At 45.9% G+C, this 16,155-nt stretch overlaps 1 protein-coding gene across 4 annotated transcripts in view; it reads left to right on the forward strand.

The window, feature by feature from the left end:
* The window catches only part of ACOT7 (acyl-CoA thioesterase 7), a 104,946-nt gene extending 93,764 nt beyond the window's left edge, over positions 1-11,182 (forward strand). For all 4 annotated transcript variants that reach the window (XM_075060198.1, XM_075060199.1, XM_075060197.1 and 1 more), the window contains one exon: positions 10,191-11,182. In XM_075060198.1, the coding sequence (XP_074916299.1) occupies positions 10,191-10,295 (105 nt within the window). In that variant the 3' untranslated portion in view covers positions 10,296-11,182. The remainder of the gene's footprint in view (positions 1-10,190) is intronic.
* The last annotated feature ends 4,973 nt before the right edge of the window (positions 11,183-16,155 follow it).

A 16,155-nucleotide genomic window follows, 5' to 3' on the forward strand; every position in this document is an offset into this window, starting at 1 on the left:
GCTTAGCCACTGGGATTGTTGATAGCAGGACCACCTTGGAGCACAAAGACCTTTTAAGGAAACATGCAAAGCACGTTACTTGAAAAATAAAAGTATTCTGGAGAAGATTTACTCTCTTCCTGCAGGCTCTGTGGGTGTGATTAAGAGCAGTGAGTGCTGTAAACGAGCATTGCATAGAACTACCAGCATATTCATCCAGCAATAACAGAGAGCTCAGAGCAGGGCTCATTTAGCAAAACCCCAGAAGAGGAGCAGAAGGTCTGTTGGGTTTTAATGTTCAGATTAGGAGCCTGTTTTGTGAAATATAAATAGCAACTTCATTATTGTGGGAGTTTATATTTCAGCCGTGTATTTTCTCCATTGGCTGCTCACATGGGTCTGCTTTTCTTAAAAAGAGTTGCTGATAAGGCATGGGATTAGTTACCACTCATAGGAGCATCTTTATTTTAAGAACTGGGTTGATGGTGAGATCAGCTTCTTTCTCTGCTTCGGAAGTCCCCAATACAAACAATTTAATTCAGCCTTTAGAAAGTGATGGGAATGGGATGAGGATATTTGTGCAGTAATGTCATTAGCAGTGAGTTCCAGCATCTTCCATGAGATGTTGCCTCATTAGGCCTTGTTCCTATAGGAGGTGCAGCCATGTTAGCTGGTGCAAAGCCATGTCAATTCTGGTGCCTTAACAGGCAACGATGTGACATCTACTGTCCAGTGCTGCTCTGCTGTACCTCAGAGGTGCATGAGTGGGCATTTTGCCGCATGCTAAACAAAAGTTCTTGGGCAGTTTCTGCCCAGAGTTTTTCACATAGGTCCTGGCTGGGAACGGTGGCTTCCACCAGCTAATCATCACTAACATGCTTATGTCCCCCGAACACTAATATCACGATGCATCTCACATGCCTCGTGATAATACATATTTGCAGCCATAGGGCTAAATTCTGCCCTGCCTCTTGCCTCGCACAGTGGGTTTGCACGAAGGGCAAGTCATTGCAGAGCTCGGCCAGTACCTCACGTGCCCTGCTCAAGTAAATATCTGAAATAATCTGGACACAAGTTTTAATTGCACTCATTATCATCCAGAAACGCCTTATGTTTCCCATTATAAACTCAAGTGAGGTTTCTCTGCATGACTTCACTAATTAAAGAGATCTGTAACTGTCAGGCTTACAGGAAATTGTTCTGCCCACCCCTGGAAGCCCTGATCAGCCTAGACAGCCATTAATTCTAAAACAGACCGGCTATTGACTCTAATTGTGATCTTCATTACTGATTTCATATGCCAAGTTATCAGAGTGCGTTCTCAGATCGTGCACAGGAAAGGAAAATGCCAAAGCGCTTTGTTTGCAAGTTTCCTATTGGAAAATGAGAACAGTGTTTTCCATTGTAGATTAGTCTTACTCACACGCAGCGGGGCCAGGCTGGAGACCATCTGGGGGATGAGAATTCTGGGCCAAACTCAGCTGCTCACACTGAGCAGGCTGCCTTCCAGCCCTGGGGCAGAGCTGGGAGCATTTAACAGCGCACTCAAGGGACCTTTGTAGAAGGCAGCACCAACAGACGCTGGAACCTCCAGCCCTGCTTGTCTGGGAGTCTGGGCTGGCAGCTTAGTTAAGTGGCTAGGTCAGGGTCTGGGCCTGGACCCTGGTTCTGATCCCATTCCTGGCACTAGGTCCTGTGACTATGGGCAGTTCTGGGCAGCTCTGTTCTTTACCCATCCCTTAGTGTGACAAACTGGAAATTAGAGACAGATTTTTAAGTGAGTGTAAATCCGCCATTGGAACAGATGTAATTACCTAGGGAGGTAGTAAATTCAGCCATCTGGAGTCTAAGTCAAGATGGTCTGCTCTTTAAAGGATGCTGTGACTTGTCCATCAATAGTTGGGCTTGATACAGCAATCACTGGGTGAAACTCTGGCCTGTGTTTTATGCAGGAGGTCAGACTAGCTTATCACAATGGTCCCTTCTGGCCTTAAAGTCTGTGAAATTGTAAATTTCCATGTATTGCTTTGAGTTCCACCTCGTTCCCATCCTTTTCCCTGGTATATTTACTGGTAATCAGCTCAGATGGTCTGTGATGAAGAGTCCTGGGGATGAGCTGTGCTCTCTGCGCCATGGGACAGTTAGCCAGACACACTTGGACTTGTCCAGAGACTCCTTTTGCTTGCTTTCTCTGCAGCTGTACTTGGCATTCTACAAATGCATGTCTCTTCTAAAAAGAATGTTTTATAGAGAGGAGGGGAGTGGCCTCCCGGAGCCAGCTGGAGCGTGGGTGGCTGCGAGGTGGCACTTCATCTCCCATTATTTTGTCAGTGCAGCAAGAGAAGCAGCAAAGCGGTGGCTTCTGAGTGTCACTTGAATAACGTAAAATATCCCCAGGTGCTAATAGGATGTAGTCCATGGTGCAGCCCAAGCTTCCTGCTCCCCACAGGATAGATTCTGGCCCCCATCTCCCTGGAGGGCAACAAGGTGAAACATGCAGCTCTGGCCAGGGCAGGGCTACTCTCTTTCCTCTATTGGGTCCAAGGTAACGAAATGGCCTGCTGCCTTTGAAGACCTTGGTCTAGCCTGCACTGGGAATTTTCAGGCCCTTACCTTCCACTGGATATAGCTGTAGGCCACGCTACCACCACCTCAGGCCTTTCTCTCCTCCTCGATACCACCGGGGCATCAGGGACACTCTAGCCAGAACACGTTACTAATTAAGAGTCAGCCCAAACGGCCTTCCATGGTGGCTGTCGAGGTGCGCCAATTCTGGAACAGCAGCCTGCTGGGGTGCAGTATAGCTGGCCCTGTGTGCCAGACACTTCCGAAAAGCGGCGGAAGCTCCTGTCACGGGAGGATGCTGAATCCGAAGGGGAGCCAGATTTTTTGGCTCCCCGGTAATGAGCATCTGCTCTGGAAAGGAATGTTCTCACTTACTTTGTAATTGCTTGTATAAAACAGTTGGCTTTTACATCCGTATTTTTCTGTCCAGTGGAAAGAGACCTCAGAAACCTTGTGTACTACAGAGAATGTGATCCATTTAGTGCTGGAGTGGACAGGGCTGACTCTGTGGCATAACGGTGGCATGGCATGTTACTGGGCAAGGGAATGGGAGTTTGCCACTCCAGGTCAGATGTTTGCTGCTAGCCAGCAGTCTGTGTAGGAAGTCTCCTGCTCTGTGGCAATCCTCCTGTCATTGCCCTGAAGTGTTTACAGTTTAACTAGAGCTACTGGCAACCCAAGGCCAGAATTTCCATTTTAGCTGATGAGGTGATTCTGGTGCTTGCACCAAATCTCCACTGAGTCTCTTAAAACGTCTAGAGTTCACCTTAGATCTGGGAATTGCCCTGCTATGCAAGATGAAACGTGCCCAAATAGAGACAAACAAAACGGTGGTTGGAGTTGGTGTTAACTTTTGAATGAAATGAGACAAAAAGTTAGCACCTCCAGGTGTTCCATCAAGCATGATTTAGTTTCCATATTAGGTCATTAGGGGCTGTGTGGGCAGATGATGTTACAGCAGCAAAATATGTGGGTGAAAGATACTTTTAACAGCACAAGAATGACAAGTCCCCTTGTGCTGTAGCAGATAGCAGTGTTCTGAGTCACTCTAGGGTCATTGGTTGGGGACTCTGACATTCCACATTGATCTCAGCCCCATATGTTTCAGCTGCAGAGTAGTGCCCTTTCCTGGCAGGCCCAGAGCAGCCATGTCAGGTGCAGCTTCTGGACCTGACTGGCAGATACACAGATGTATCTCTTCCAGGCAGTAATTTAATAATTAATCTGTATTGTTCCCATGTAGTTCAAGATTATACACTTTTCATTGATTCTCCCAGGCAATTGCACCATGTGCTGCATTGCCTTTAATTTTTGCCATGTGATAGTTGAGGGAATTTGGGGGTTGGTAACAGATGCCCACCATTAGTATTACTAGTTAGAACTTTAATTTATAAGCCTTCAAGGTCCTGTGATTCTCAGTCGCCTATGAGAGGTAACAGTGTCTTTGATGTTAAAATCCCAGAGTCTCGCAAGTGGGACCATACGCAGTATTCTCCTGAGTCTTCGTTGTTCCTTTGTGCATCTGAGTGCTTTTCTGTTCCCACCTTATAGTCTGGCTGTTGAAGTAACTGCTGATATAGCACGCTTGGGTTTCTCCAAGGCGTTTGGCCTAGTCCCACATGATACTTTGATTAAAAAATTTGAATTATATGGAATAAACACATTAGATGGATTAAAAATTGTCTCACGGACGATCCCAAAATGTAGCTGATAATTGGGGAGTATCAATAAACAGGGCTGTGTCGAGGAGGAGGATAGGTTACTGTTAATGAATCGAATCACCTGGTTAGATGGCATAATCCAATAATATATACTTTAATACAGGCAAATGCAAAGTACGTGCATTGAGGAACAAAGAATGCCGATTATAGATACAGGATGGAAGGCTGCCTCGGAAAGCAGTGATTCAGAAAAGCACTTGGGTGTCATTGCAGATAATCCTCTCACCGTGAGCTTTCAGTACAGTGTTGTGGCGAAAAGGGCTAATGGGCTCCATGAGTGTATTAAAAAGGGGAACATGGAATAGAGGTAGGGAAGTGGTCTTGCCTCCACCCACAGCATTGGTAAGATTGCTGCTTGGATACTGTGTCCAGTCCTGGGGGCCACGCTTCAAGAAGGATGTGGAGATACTGGAGAGAGTTCAGTGCAGGACCACAAAAATGATCCAGGGGCTGGAAGGCTTAAGGAGTTAAATGTATTCAATGTGCTGAAGAGAAGGCTGAGAGGTACTTGATCGTGGTGCATAGGTGCTGCTGATGCATGGAAAAGAGATCTGATGGTGAGAAGCTTTTCAACCTTGCTGACAAAAGGCACAACAAGATTCAATTCAACTTTGAAATAAGATGCAGCTTGCTAGCAGTGAGGGTGATTAAACATTGGAACAGTTACTGGGGAGGCAGTGGGCTCACCAGCTCTTGGAGTCTTTATGACAAGATTAGATATCTTTCTGAAAGTTTTATCTGGAGAGGTTTGCAGTCTCGGGACAGTGGACATGGGTGTGGGCTGGATGTTTGTGGTGGTCCCATCTGGCCTTGGTGTCTCAAGCTTCAGAGCTTCAGCATGTCACCTGCAGGGGTCAGGAAGGAATTCTTTTCTCCCCTGACCACCCCTCCCAAAACACACATTTGCAATCTGGGTAGCTGTTTTTTTTCCACCTTTCTCTGAAACATTAGAGATCACCCACAGCTAGAGACAGGATGCCAGCTGGGGGAGGCCAATGGTCTGGGCTAGTCCAGAGAATCCTATTTCTAGCTGCCTGGCTGGTGTCCTGCTCACATGTTCGGTGTCCAGCTGACTGTCAGTTTTGGGGTCAGGAAGGAATTTCCCCCCAGGTTACATTGGCAGAGACCCTTGGAGGTTTTCACCTTCCTCTGCAGTGGGAGGCCCGGGTCACGGGGGAGATCCTTGAGGCATATCTCACCTGATTTGAGCCCTTGCTGTTCCTGAGGCCTCAGTCTCTCCTGTTCTCAGCCTGGGGCACACAACAGTTACTCTCCTGCTGATTAAACTGCGTTAGTTTAACAGATGTCACTGGGCTCCACATTGGGGTGAGATGTTATGGCCTGTCAAAGGCAGGAGGTCAGACTAGATGATCTCGTGGTCCCTCCTACCCATAAGCTCTGTGAAACTAGTGCACTATTTTCCCCTTAAAGATGGAGTTTCTTTTCCTGTTCAGTGAAGTCAGTCACCTCCACCCCCTCCAGTTCCCCCTTGAACTGATGATTCATGGTTAGATTTTTGCCCTTGGCAGCTCCTTCCATTATTCAGGTACCAGCAGTAGGAAGAAATGTTTCCAGGGGTTGCTCGGAGGCTAGTCCCCTCAACTTCAGCTTGGGGGAGAGGTCGTTTGTTGTTCAGCATTCACTCAAACTCTGCCGGTTCTGCAGAAGCCTCCTGGTGAGCAGCATGTTGATGCTCATATGTCCATGCAGGCTGTGTGCTCACTGCCTCCTGGCTCTGGGGCAGCCCCACTGTTCTGGGGTAACAACTACTTGACTTTGTGAAGGTGTTTTAGTAGCTGCTGTTGTCCTTGCGGGCTCTGCTGGGTCCCATCAGTCATCGCATGGTGACTTAAGAGCAACACAAGGTCTCTCCAGTGAGATTTTGCAGCGTCTTCCAGCTGGGAGCCGGCCTTTCTGTTTCCCCGGCCTGTCCCGATAGGCGGCTGATGGCAGCAGGGGCAGAAGGCACTCCTCTCAGGGTGCTGCCCCGATCGCATTGTCAGGCACTATCATCCTCCCAGGTTGGGGTGAGGTGAGGGAAGTAATTGTAAGTGGCCATCAGAGGCACAATGACTGTATTAGCTGCATAGACACAGGGATATGTACAGTCAGTTGCTAGACGGATGAGGCTGGTGGCAAAGGACTGAAATCAGGACTTAATTTGGATCCCCCTGGGGGAGAGGTGGAGTTGCTGTGCAATAAGCTAAGACTACTGTTTCTTGACCTGGTCAATGGGATATTTACCGTATGATTGTCCTAGACTAAACGCCTGTGGGGTTGGGAACCGAACAGGAAGGAAAGACAATGACTTGAGATAAGACCTCCCTTAGCAAATACTAGGGGGTGGTTTGAGTCAATGCAGGAGCCTTTTGCTTTGACTCTGCCCCCAGTGAGCAAATGGGTTTGAGGCAATAGGTCCCACCCTGAGAAACTAAGGGCTAGTCTGCACTAGAAGCGCCTGTCGTGCAGAGAACAGAATAATGCTGTCAGCAGCATAATAAAACCACCTCCCCAAGCGAGGCTTATTCACACTCCAAGCGACGTAAGTTAGACTGACATAACTGTTAATGTAGGCATGCTGTGAGACAGGGCTGCTGTCTGGATTTAAGGACGGAGGAGAGCCAAGGTGAACCCAGATTGCAGAGTTTGGGGTGTCTGGAAAGTTAGACCTGCCTAGAGTTTCCGCTAAGGAATGGCAAGGCCCTGCTCTTCCTGCTGGTCACAAGCTCCAGGCGGGAAGAACTGCAAGTGCGGAGTCCAGTTGGATCTACTTGATATCCATGGTGTATACTCCAGCCACGTGCAGCCCGCGGCCTGGTCTGAAAGTGGGAGAATCATGTCATTCCACCCCAGGAGAGGTGAAGGCACAAGGCCGGAGCTCTGAGTGGACAGAGCTCCAGCTAGCCCTGTAATGGTGACACCCATGTTCGGCTGCCCTGCAGCCTTTCCCACACTGCCAGCCTGAGTGCTCAGGGATCAGGGATGTATCTGGTTTCCTTCTCTGAATAGTCGTGGGTGACTCTAATTGTTCTCAAGCCGCTGTCAGAGTGGTTCTCACTGCAAGTGCAGCAGTGTTCACTTCCCAGAGCACTTCAGCCAAATTAGTCATGTTTGTTTACTTGTTTGTCATTTACAGCCAGGAAAGCCAATAATGGAGAGCAGAGCCCATGCAGAAAATACGCTTCTCTCTCCTCTTTCCCAGGGCCGCTATCCTGTCAGTTAGGGCACTGTTACTACCTGGATGGCTAGGGAAAGCTTCCTGTTGTTTACAAGGAATGTAGGCTAATGATTCAGCAAGGCGCATCCTCGAAAGCAACAGTCCATTCGCGCTGCTGCTCTTGTGGCTGAAAAACAGGGCCAAGATGATACATAATAAATACATGTGATCAATGAGCATCCCCTTTGCTGGTTGCAATAAGCCATGAAGGGTTGGCCTGCATGTCTCTGGCACTGACAGATTTTTCAGCCATGAAGCATTTGGCATGTGAGATTTTGTCTCTGCACTTGGTGGTTGGATAATCTTGGCGTGGAGTACCTTGCTTGGGAAAGCCAGGTGAGACTCCGATCTGAGATTTCACTGGTTGCTGGGTGACACCCGCACTGCACACTTCTTTGGCAACACGGAGAGCGTGTACTGGGAAGTCCCGAGCCTCGGGTTAAGTAGCAGTGTAGATGATGAGGCACAACTTAGGCAAGTAGAGTACAGACACACCTGAAGGGTTTGTAACCTATGTGGTTCCCCAGTTGCCCAAGCCGTGCATCCCATCCACATGGCTGTTTTCACCTGGGTAGTGTTCTGCTGTCTCCTCGCTGCTGGAGCCTTTGTCCACCCTAGGAAAAGCATATGGCATCGGGAACAGCTCTGGCAGGGGGAAAGACTCCCACAGTAGGGAAAGGCTCAGCCTGCTTCTCACTGCGGCATGGAGCTACCCTGCTGAAAGTGGTGTGCGGTGCAAATGTAGCCTTGAGGGGAAGTTCATGAGTTTACCCAAGTGACAAGGAATTGCAGAGACACAGTCTGGACCAGCCTTCGGCTGAAAACTTAAGCCCAAGGTTTTAGGGCAGTTTTACTCCATAGCTTATAGATGATCTGCTTCTGCCTCATTCTCAACTCCCATTTACTGGGCCAGGCCAGATATAGCAGCCTGAAGAAAATGCCCATCCCACAGACAACACTGAAGGGGGAAAAAAATCTTAAAGTGACTTGGAAAAACCAACTCCAGATGTGTGGTTCTAGCGTGCATTTCCAGAGAAAACTCACCCCAACGTTTGAAATGCGCCGGAGCTGCTGTTACACTGGCTGGCTTGGACAGCTTGGGGGCGTGTAAGAGAACAGGTTGAGATGTCTATGTAAGGGAGGATTTGCTATAATGGTAAATTGAAAAGCTGTCTAGTCATTTTTACCAGTAGCCTCTTACTCTGAAACATCTGGGAGTAAAGACTCCCTGCTCTGATTTGGTCTCCTAGGTCCTGCAGGATATTTTCACTATACACAAACCTGTTTGTTTGGGCTCCAAGAGGTTTGACTTGTTTCTGGTAGAGCCAGTAGCAGAAACATCAATGTGTTGGACCTCGCCATTAGGTCCTAAAGGACATGATGGAGCCAGAGGTGGTGCTCTGGGGAGGCATTATGGTGATGCTACTAAGTTACACATGTGCATAAGAGTTTGCAGGCTTGAGTCTTTGGACTGCAAGTTCCTAAAGTCTGGAGTTGTGCCTGGCTCTGTCTGGGAAGTGCAACATTCACCCTGGTGCTATATAAATGAGAGAGAATATGATTTTAACGGTCTCTTGCTGCCAGCCTCTGATTGTAACCCAAAATCATTTAGAACTTTGCTGATGCATGTCTTCATTATGAAATGAATTTGTTCATCCAGATCATATTAGCAGGGTTACCTAGAGCCAAGTGTTCTGCAGAGTGGTTATAAAACCATGTAAAATTGTACCTAAAGTGCAACACATTCAGTAATTTATAAAACGAATGGCCATGAAGATGTTATCCCATCAGGGACTTGGCAGCATGTACTTGGCTAAGAAATTAAAAGCTGCCATACGTGTCTGAGAAATTGATTTACCTTCCTGGCTAACCCACTTAACAAACACTTCTGTAAATAAATAAGTGAATTCCCTGTAACATTTGACAAACCTGCTCTCTCGCAGCGTTTTAACTTAAGGAATCACAGGCTGCTGGCGTCCTTGCGACTGCAGGGCTTCCAGGGCTTTTACTTGGTGATCTACTTTTAAAAAACAATGAAGGAGCAGAGATCTTAGTTCAAAACAGAACATTCTCCTCCTACAAAAGTGTCTTTGCTGCCTGCATGGGAGGCTGAGGGCTGTACTTAATGAAACTCTGGCACCTTCCATTGCTCCTGTGGCTTTTGTGCGATTCAGTTGGAAGCGTCTCTTTAAGAAGGCGCTCTCCTTTTAGCACTTGTTGGCTGTGGATCAGTTTGCTGAATAGCATCTATCTCTGAACTGTAGAGAAATAAGCATGTCTCCTAGGCAGAGACTTTGCTAACTGTGGCCGCTCTGGCTTGCAGTGCACTCATTTCTCACCCCCAAGGTTCATGGAAGGGCTTTTTTGTATCGAATTCCTGCATAAATTCTCCAAGCCATTTCCTGCTCTTGTTCTACCTGGGGCAGATGATCGGATTCCTGTCAATTAGTTTCTACTCAGTTAATGCCGGAGTAAATGGGAGTAACTCCATTTCACTTCAGTGGAGTTACCCTAGATTTGCCCTGGTGCTGCCGAGATCAGAATCTGACCCATAGTTTGCAAAGTCCTTGGGATCTTCCAGGCTGGAAGGGGGGGGACTAGAATGTTGATTGAATTGTTAGGATGTCAGCTAAGAGCTCACTGTCAGACTAGCCAGCATCCAAAATAGAACAGAAATAATACTCAAGTCTCTGATTTTCTATCAACAGGTAGAAACTGAAGATGAGAAGAGGCGTTTTGAAGACGGAAAAGGGAGATATCTTCAAACGAAAGCCAAAAGGCAGGTGCAGATGCAACCACTCACTCAACAATGACCCTTCATCTTGGACCTAAATATTTACAGCAGAGCCGCCTAGAAATAAACATATCCACTTTAGAAATATTTCCTTGAACAAATAAAACAAATCTTTCACTAGTGTTGTGTGAAGTGTTCTGAGCCCTGTGTATTCATTGATCCTGTAGCTGTGCAAATGGATGCAGAATTGTGCTCCAGAAGATAAGGAAGTGAGCCTTTCAGCTGTGACTCATGTTGAGATGAAGTTTGTCTTTCTGCGTTCACACGTAAACTCAGTCATTTTGAAGTCTGAGCTGTGCCACCTTTGTCACAATTGAATGTTAAATCTAAACCTTAATGATGCCAATTTAAATCAGTTTTTGAATTGTTAAACTATTGATCAGTTTAGCAGAAACATCCAGTCTAATATGTTTGTTCCATGATTTCATACAAACTGCTGTGCCTTTCTGGATGCCAAAGGCCCATGCTAGCTTCCCAAAGGCCAATTTCTGCAGTACAGCTGTTACCAGTTTTTAAAGGGCACACTGAATATGTAGGAGCAGCATACAATTGGATTTAATGTCCAAGTAAATACTGCCAGGTTACTGTACACAGTATATTATTCATTCTGACACAATTCAATAAATAACTCCAATCTGCCATAGGTAGAGTGCCACAGAAAGCAACGGGCATGGCAAAGAATACACAGGGCTTTGACTCTTTGTAATGCAGTGTTGATCTACAGTATGTCCTAAAATATGTACACCAAAGCTTATTTATAATACTCAGTATAAATGCTACTCAGTATTGTATGGGACTCTCAAGTCATTCCATTCAAATCTATGTAATATTTATGTGCACATCTAAGTTATTTAAGGTGCACTGTGACATAAATAAAGTTGGTCGGTCTTCAGCTGAAGAAAAGAATAGGGTGTCATTTTTTTTCTTTTCAGAAATTGTGTGGTCTAAATAATCATTCCAAGAAGGTTTCCCAGGAGTTTTCTCTTCAGCATTATAGTTGGGTTAATGTGCCCATTGGATTAAATGGGAAATGCCCCTTGAATAGAAGCTACTGGACTAAAATGTGCAGTGCTCTTCACGCTGAGTATCTTGGGATAATCCCCATGGAATTCATCAGCGTCATTACATGTTGTGGTCACTCAACCCCCCAAGGGTTAAGAAGCTCCCATTAGAAGCTGCATCAAAATTACAGCTTAATCTCCTCAATAAACCAGGTAAAAGAGGCAAAAACACACGGCCTTGGCAGGTTTGTGCACCAGAGCGTCCTGGAGATGCAGGGCTGGAAGGGCCCTCAAGAGGTCCTCTAGTCCTGCCTGTGCTGAGGCAAACCTTGTAACCCTAGACCTTCCCTGACAGGTGTTTGTGTAACGAATTCTTAACCCTCCAGTGGTGGGGATTCCACAACCCACCTTGAATGCCTGTTCCAGAGCTGAACTCCCCTGAGAGTTAGTGTTTCCTAATATCTCCCCTCAGTCTCCCTTGGTGCAGATTACGCTGATGACTTGTCCTGTCTTCAGTGGATGTGACTAACAATTGATCACAACCTTCTTTGTAATCTCCCTTAACATACTTAAGACTGTTTGCAAGTGCTCCCCTCCCCCCAAATGTCGTCTCAAGACTAAATGTGCCCAGTTTTATACAACTTTCTTCACAGGTCAGGTTTTCTAAGCCTTTTATCACCTTTGTGTGGGGGTGGGGGGAACCTCTTCTCTGGACTTTCCAATTTGTCCACATCTTTCCTAGTGTGGCGCCGAGAACACAGGACTCCAATTGAGGCCTCGGCAGTGCCAAGTAGAGTGGGACAGTTACCTCCCATCTTACCTGCAACAATCTCATTAATGCACCCTAGAATATTAGCCTTTATTGCAACTGTATCAGATTGTTGGCTCATTCAGTTTGTAATCCACCATAACCCTCATATCCTTTTCAGTAGTACTCACTCAGCCAGTTATTCATTTTGTAGTTGTGCATTTGATTTTTTCCTTCCTGTAGATTTTGCAAATTTTATAGGAATAGTGTCCTCTCCATTATCCAAGTCATTAATGAAAAATATTGACTAATACTGGACCCAGGACAGATCCCTGCAGTACCCCTCCCAGTTTGATAGCAAACCATTGATAATTACTCTTTGAATGGTCTTTCAAACAGTTTTGCACCGACCTTGTAGTAATTTATCTAGACCACATTTCCCTGGTTTGTCCATGAGAATGTCATGTGGGATTGTGTCAAAAGTCTGACTAAAATCAAATGTATACAGCTTCCCCACATCCACTAGGCCAGTGCTTCTCAAAGCCGGTCCACCGCTCATGCAGGGAAAGCCCTTGGTGGTCCAGACTGCTTTGTGTACCTGCCGCGTCCACAGGTTTGGCTGATCACAGCTCCCGCTGGCCGCGGTTCACCACTCCAGGCCAATGAAGGATATGGGAAGGGCAGCCAGCACATTCCTCGGCCTGCGCCGCTTCCCACAGCCCCCATTGGCCTGGAGCAGCGAACTGCGGCCAGTGGGAGCCGTGATCGGCCGAACCTGTGGACGGAGCAGGTAAATAAACCGGCCCGGACGGCCAGGGGCTTTCCCTGCGCAAGCACTGCACTAGGCCTTTTAGAAGCACCGCACTAGGCCAGTAAGCCTGTCAAAGAAGGAAATTAGGTTGGTTTGGCATTTGTTCTTGACAAAAATCCATGTTGGCAATTACTTATAATCCTGTTGTCCACTAGGTGCATCCAAAATGATTGTTCAGTAATTTGTCACAGTATCTTTCCAGGTATTGAAGTTAGGCTGGCTGGTCTATCATTTCCTGGGTCCTCTTTGTTCCCCTTTTTAAAGATAGGTGCTGTGTTTGTTCTTCTCCAGTCCTCTGAGACCTCACCTGTCCCCCAGGAGTTTTCAAAGACCATCACTAGTGGTTCCAAGATTGCTTGAGCTAGTTCCTTAAGTACCCTAGGATGAATTTCATCAGGGCCGGCTGACTTGAACACAGCTAACTTATCAACATGCTCTTTAACCTATTCTTTCCCTATTTTGGCTGTGCCCCTTCTTCCTTGTTTATATTTATGTTGTTAAGTACCTGGTCACAATTTATCTTTTTAGTGAAGACTGAAGCAAAATACACATTAAACACCTCAGCCTTCTTGATGTGTTCATGATCGGCTCTCCTTCCCCACAAAGTAGAGAACCTACATTTCCCTTTGTCTTTCTCTTGTGCCTAATGTATTTATAGAACCTCTTATTGCCTTTTATGTCCCTTGCTCAGTGTTCTGCTTTTCGTGCCTTAGCCTTTCCGATTTTGTCCCTACATGCTGCTGCTCTTCTTTTGTACTTCTCAGCAATTTGTCCATGTTTCCACATTTTATAGGATTCCTTTTTGATTTTCAGGTTATTAAAGAGCTCCTGATGAAGCTATAGTGGCCTATTACTATTCTATCTGTCCTTCATATTGGGATAGTTTGCTGTTGCACCTTTAATATTGTCTCTTTGAGAAACTGCCACCTCTTCTGAACTCCTTTCTCCCTTCGATTTTCTTCCCCTGGGACCTGACCTACCAGTTCTGAGTCTGTCTGCTTTTTTATTAAGTGGTGATGTGGCCATGTTAGTCCCAGCATATGAGACACACAAGGCAGATGAGGTGATGTCTTTTACTGGACCCACTTCAGAAGTTGGCGTAATAAAAGATACTACATCACAGACCTGGTGGTGTGTTTTGGTTTTTTTTCGAAATCCTTCCTCCTCTCACTCCTTCCTTTCCTTGAAATCCTCATCTTGTGATCACTTTCGGCCAAATTGTTTTCCTTCTTCAGAGTCTCAACCAGTTTCTCCCTGATAGTCAGAATTGCGTCTAAAATGACTGTCCCCCTCATTACTTCCTCCACCTTCTGAAACCAAAAGTTGTCTGCAATACATTCCTAGAAATTACTGGATATTTTGTTTTGTCCTGTTGTTCAAGGATATGAACCATTCTGATGTTAATACAGAGAGATGTAATAGCAGAATTATGAACAGAGGTAATGACTAGTACATCAACTGCACAGGGAGTCAAAGGTCAGAGCAAATTTTTATGGCCCATACAAATATTTAGTAGGGGTTACACAGGAAAGCCTGGCGCATCCTTAAAGTCTATAGCATACTAAATCTCACTGCTCTATGGAAGTCCCAAGGTACTGCTATACAGAAGTTATATTCCAATTAAAGTGAATGAGTCAGAAGTTAAATTATGACCTAAGCCAATTGAAAACCAGTAGCATTACTTTGTGTTGAGCATGTACCAGTATCACTCTGGTATTTTCATGTGACCGTACATGCATCTCAAGTGGCCCAGCTCTCATGTTGCATAGACTCTTCCATCAAACTTTTTGGCTTCCTGGGCAATGAATATTACCCTGGATTTTCTGTTGTCCTAGACTAATGCATTTTTCCTTAGCAATTTGAGATGGGCACTCCAGAGCTCTTGTTAAAAGTGGGTTTATCAATTCTATATCCATCAGAATTCCATTCAAATTCAACATTCAACGTGAGCAAAGAGTGAATGTCATGAGAGATCTTCAGACCTTTTGGAACGGGGGCTGTTTATGCCTGTTGGCGTTCAGCCAGAGCCGGAGAGTGAAGAGAACCAGGTAAATTTTGAACGAGGGTCCGGGGATGAAGAGAAATCTCACTTGAATTTTCTTTAACATCAAAAATAGGTTAGCTGAGACAGGTGGGTTTCAGGTCTGTTTAATGTTTCATTTCAATACATTTGGCCCTTATCTATATCTCTGGCTGGAGAAGAGGGTTTTCTCATTCTCTGGTGATCACTGAACAGTTTACCAAAATGTTTACTAGCTGTCCCAGATGCATCTGCTAGCTTTCTACAAGGTGACTGGGATCATGTGTTTTCCTCAGAATGAATTTTTGGTATAAAAACTGGGTAGGTTCCACATTGATCGCTTTGCCATTAGGGACAATCATTCCACATTGCACAAAGCATGACCCGGAGTGGAGAGCAGGGACCTAAGGGGATTGGCCAAATAAAGGAGTGGATTCATTAACTCAGTTGGGGTAAGGTGCAGATATCCTTCCAGATAAGTACAGCAGCGTCTCTTTGTTGAGCCAGGATTTATTCAGAAGCTTCATACGAAACAAATCTAGACAACAAGCTGAGCTGCTGTGTAAACAGTGATTGTCCCCTTTATACGAGGATTAGTAAGATCAATGCCCAAATAGCAGGGCTTGGCAAGCCCTCAGGGATGTTAACACATTACAGGTTAAGCAATGGGATCGACTCCGCTAACTGAACTAGCTGTGAATGGCGCATATTTACATGGTATTCAGTTGAATGACAGCCAATATCTGGTGCATTAGTAGCTACTGCAAGCAAGTGGGGAAGTATTTAGTTACCTTACAGTAATTTCAGTATTAATGCTGTTTTCTGGGCCTGGACGGCACTCTTGTAATGCAGTAGCACCTGGTGGTTGTTTGCAGATAGAGCTGCTACCATGCATGTTTTCAATGCCCAGTTAACTCTGCAGTTAAAACACACCTGTCTTATTTGAATTGTATTTGTTCCCATGGTTTCCTTTTTCTTAAAACCCCAGGAATGTCCCAGGGACGGCCATGGCCACCCCTGGAGAGGCCAAGCAGGACCTGACAGGTCCATTTGGACTCATTTAATCGCTTGGCTGTAGAGTCCTATACCTGGGTGGGAGCTCTGTGGTCCTGGGTTTGGAAAAGCCTTTGAATGAGTCCAGCTCCAAGAGATTTGGGACAAACAACCAAGGTGAGTGGACTGAAGGATGCAGACATGAAGAAGCTCCATAAATGCAGTGGAATATGGCTGTCTTGAGGCCCTGGAATGAGGCTATGAGGTTTTAACTGGGGTGAATCCCCAGGATAGATAAGGATTTGT

Source organism: Chelonoidis abingdonii, chromosome 23 (assembly GCF_003597395.2).
Source record: "Chelonoidis abingdonii isolate Lonesome George chromosome 23, CheloAbing_2.0, whole genome shotgun sequence".
In the NCBI taxonomy this organism is placed as follows: domain Eukaryota; kingdom Metazoa; phylum Chordata; order Testudines; family Testudinidae; genus Chelonoidis; species Chelonoidis abingdonii.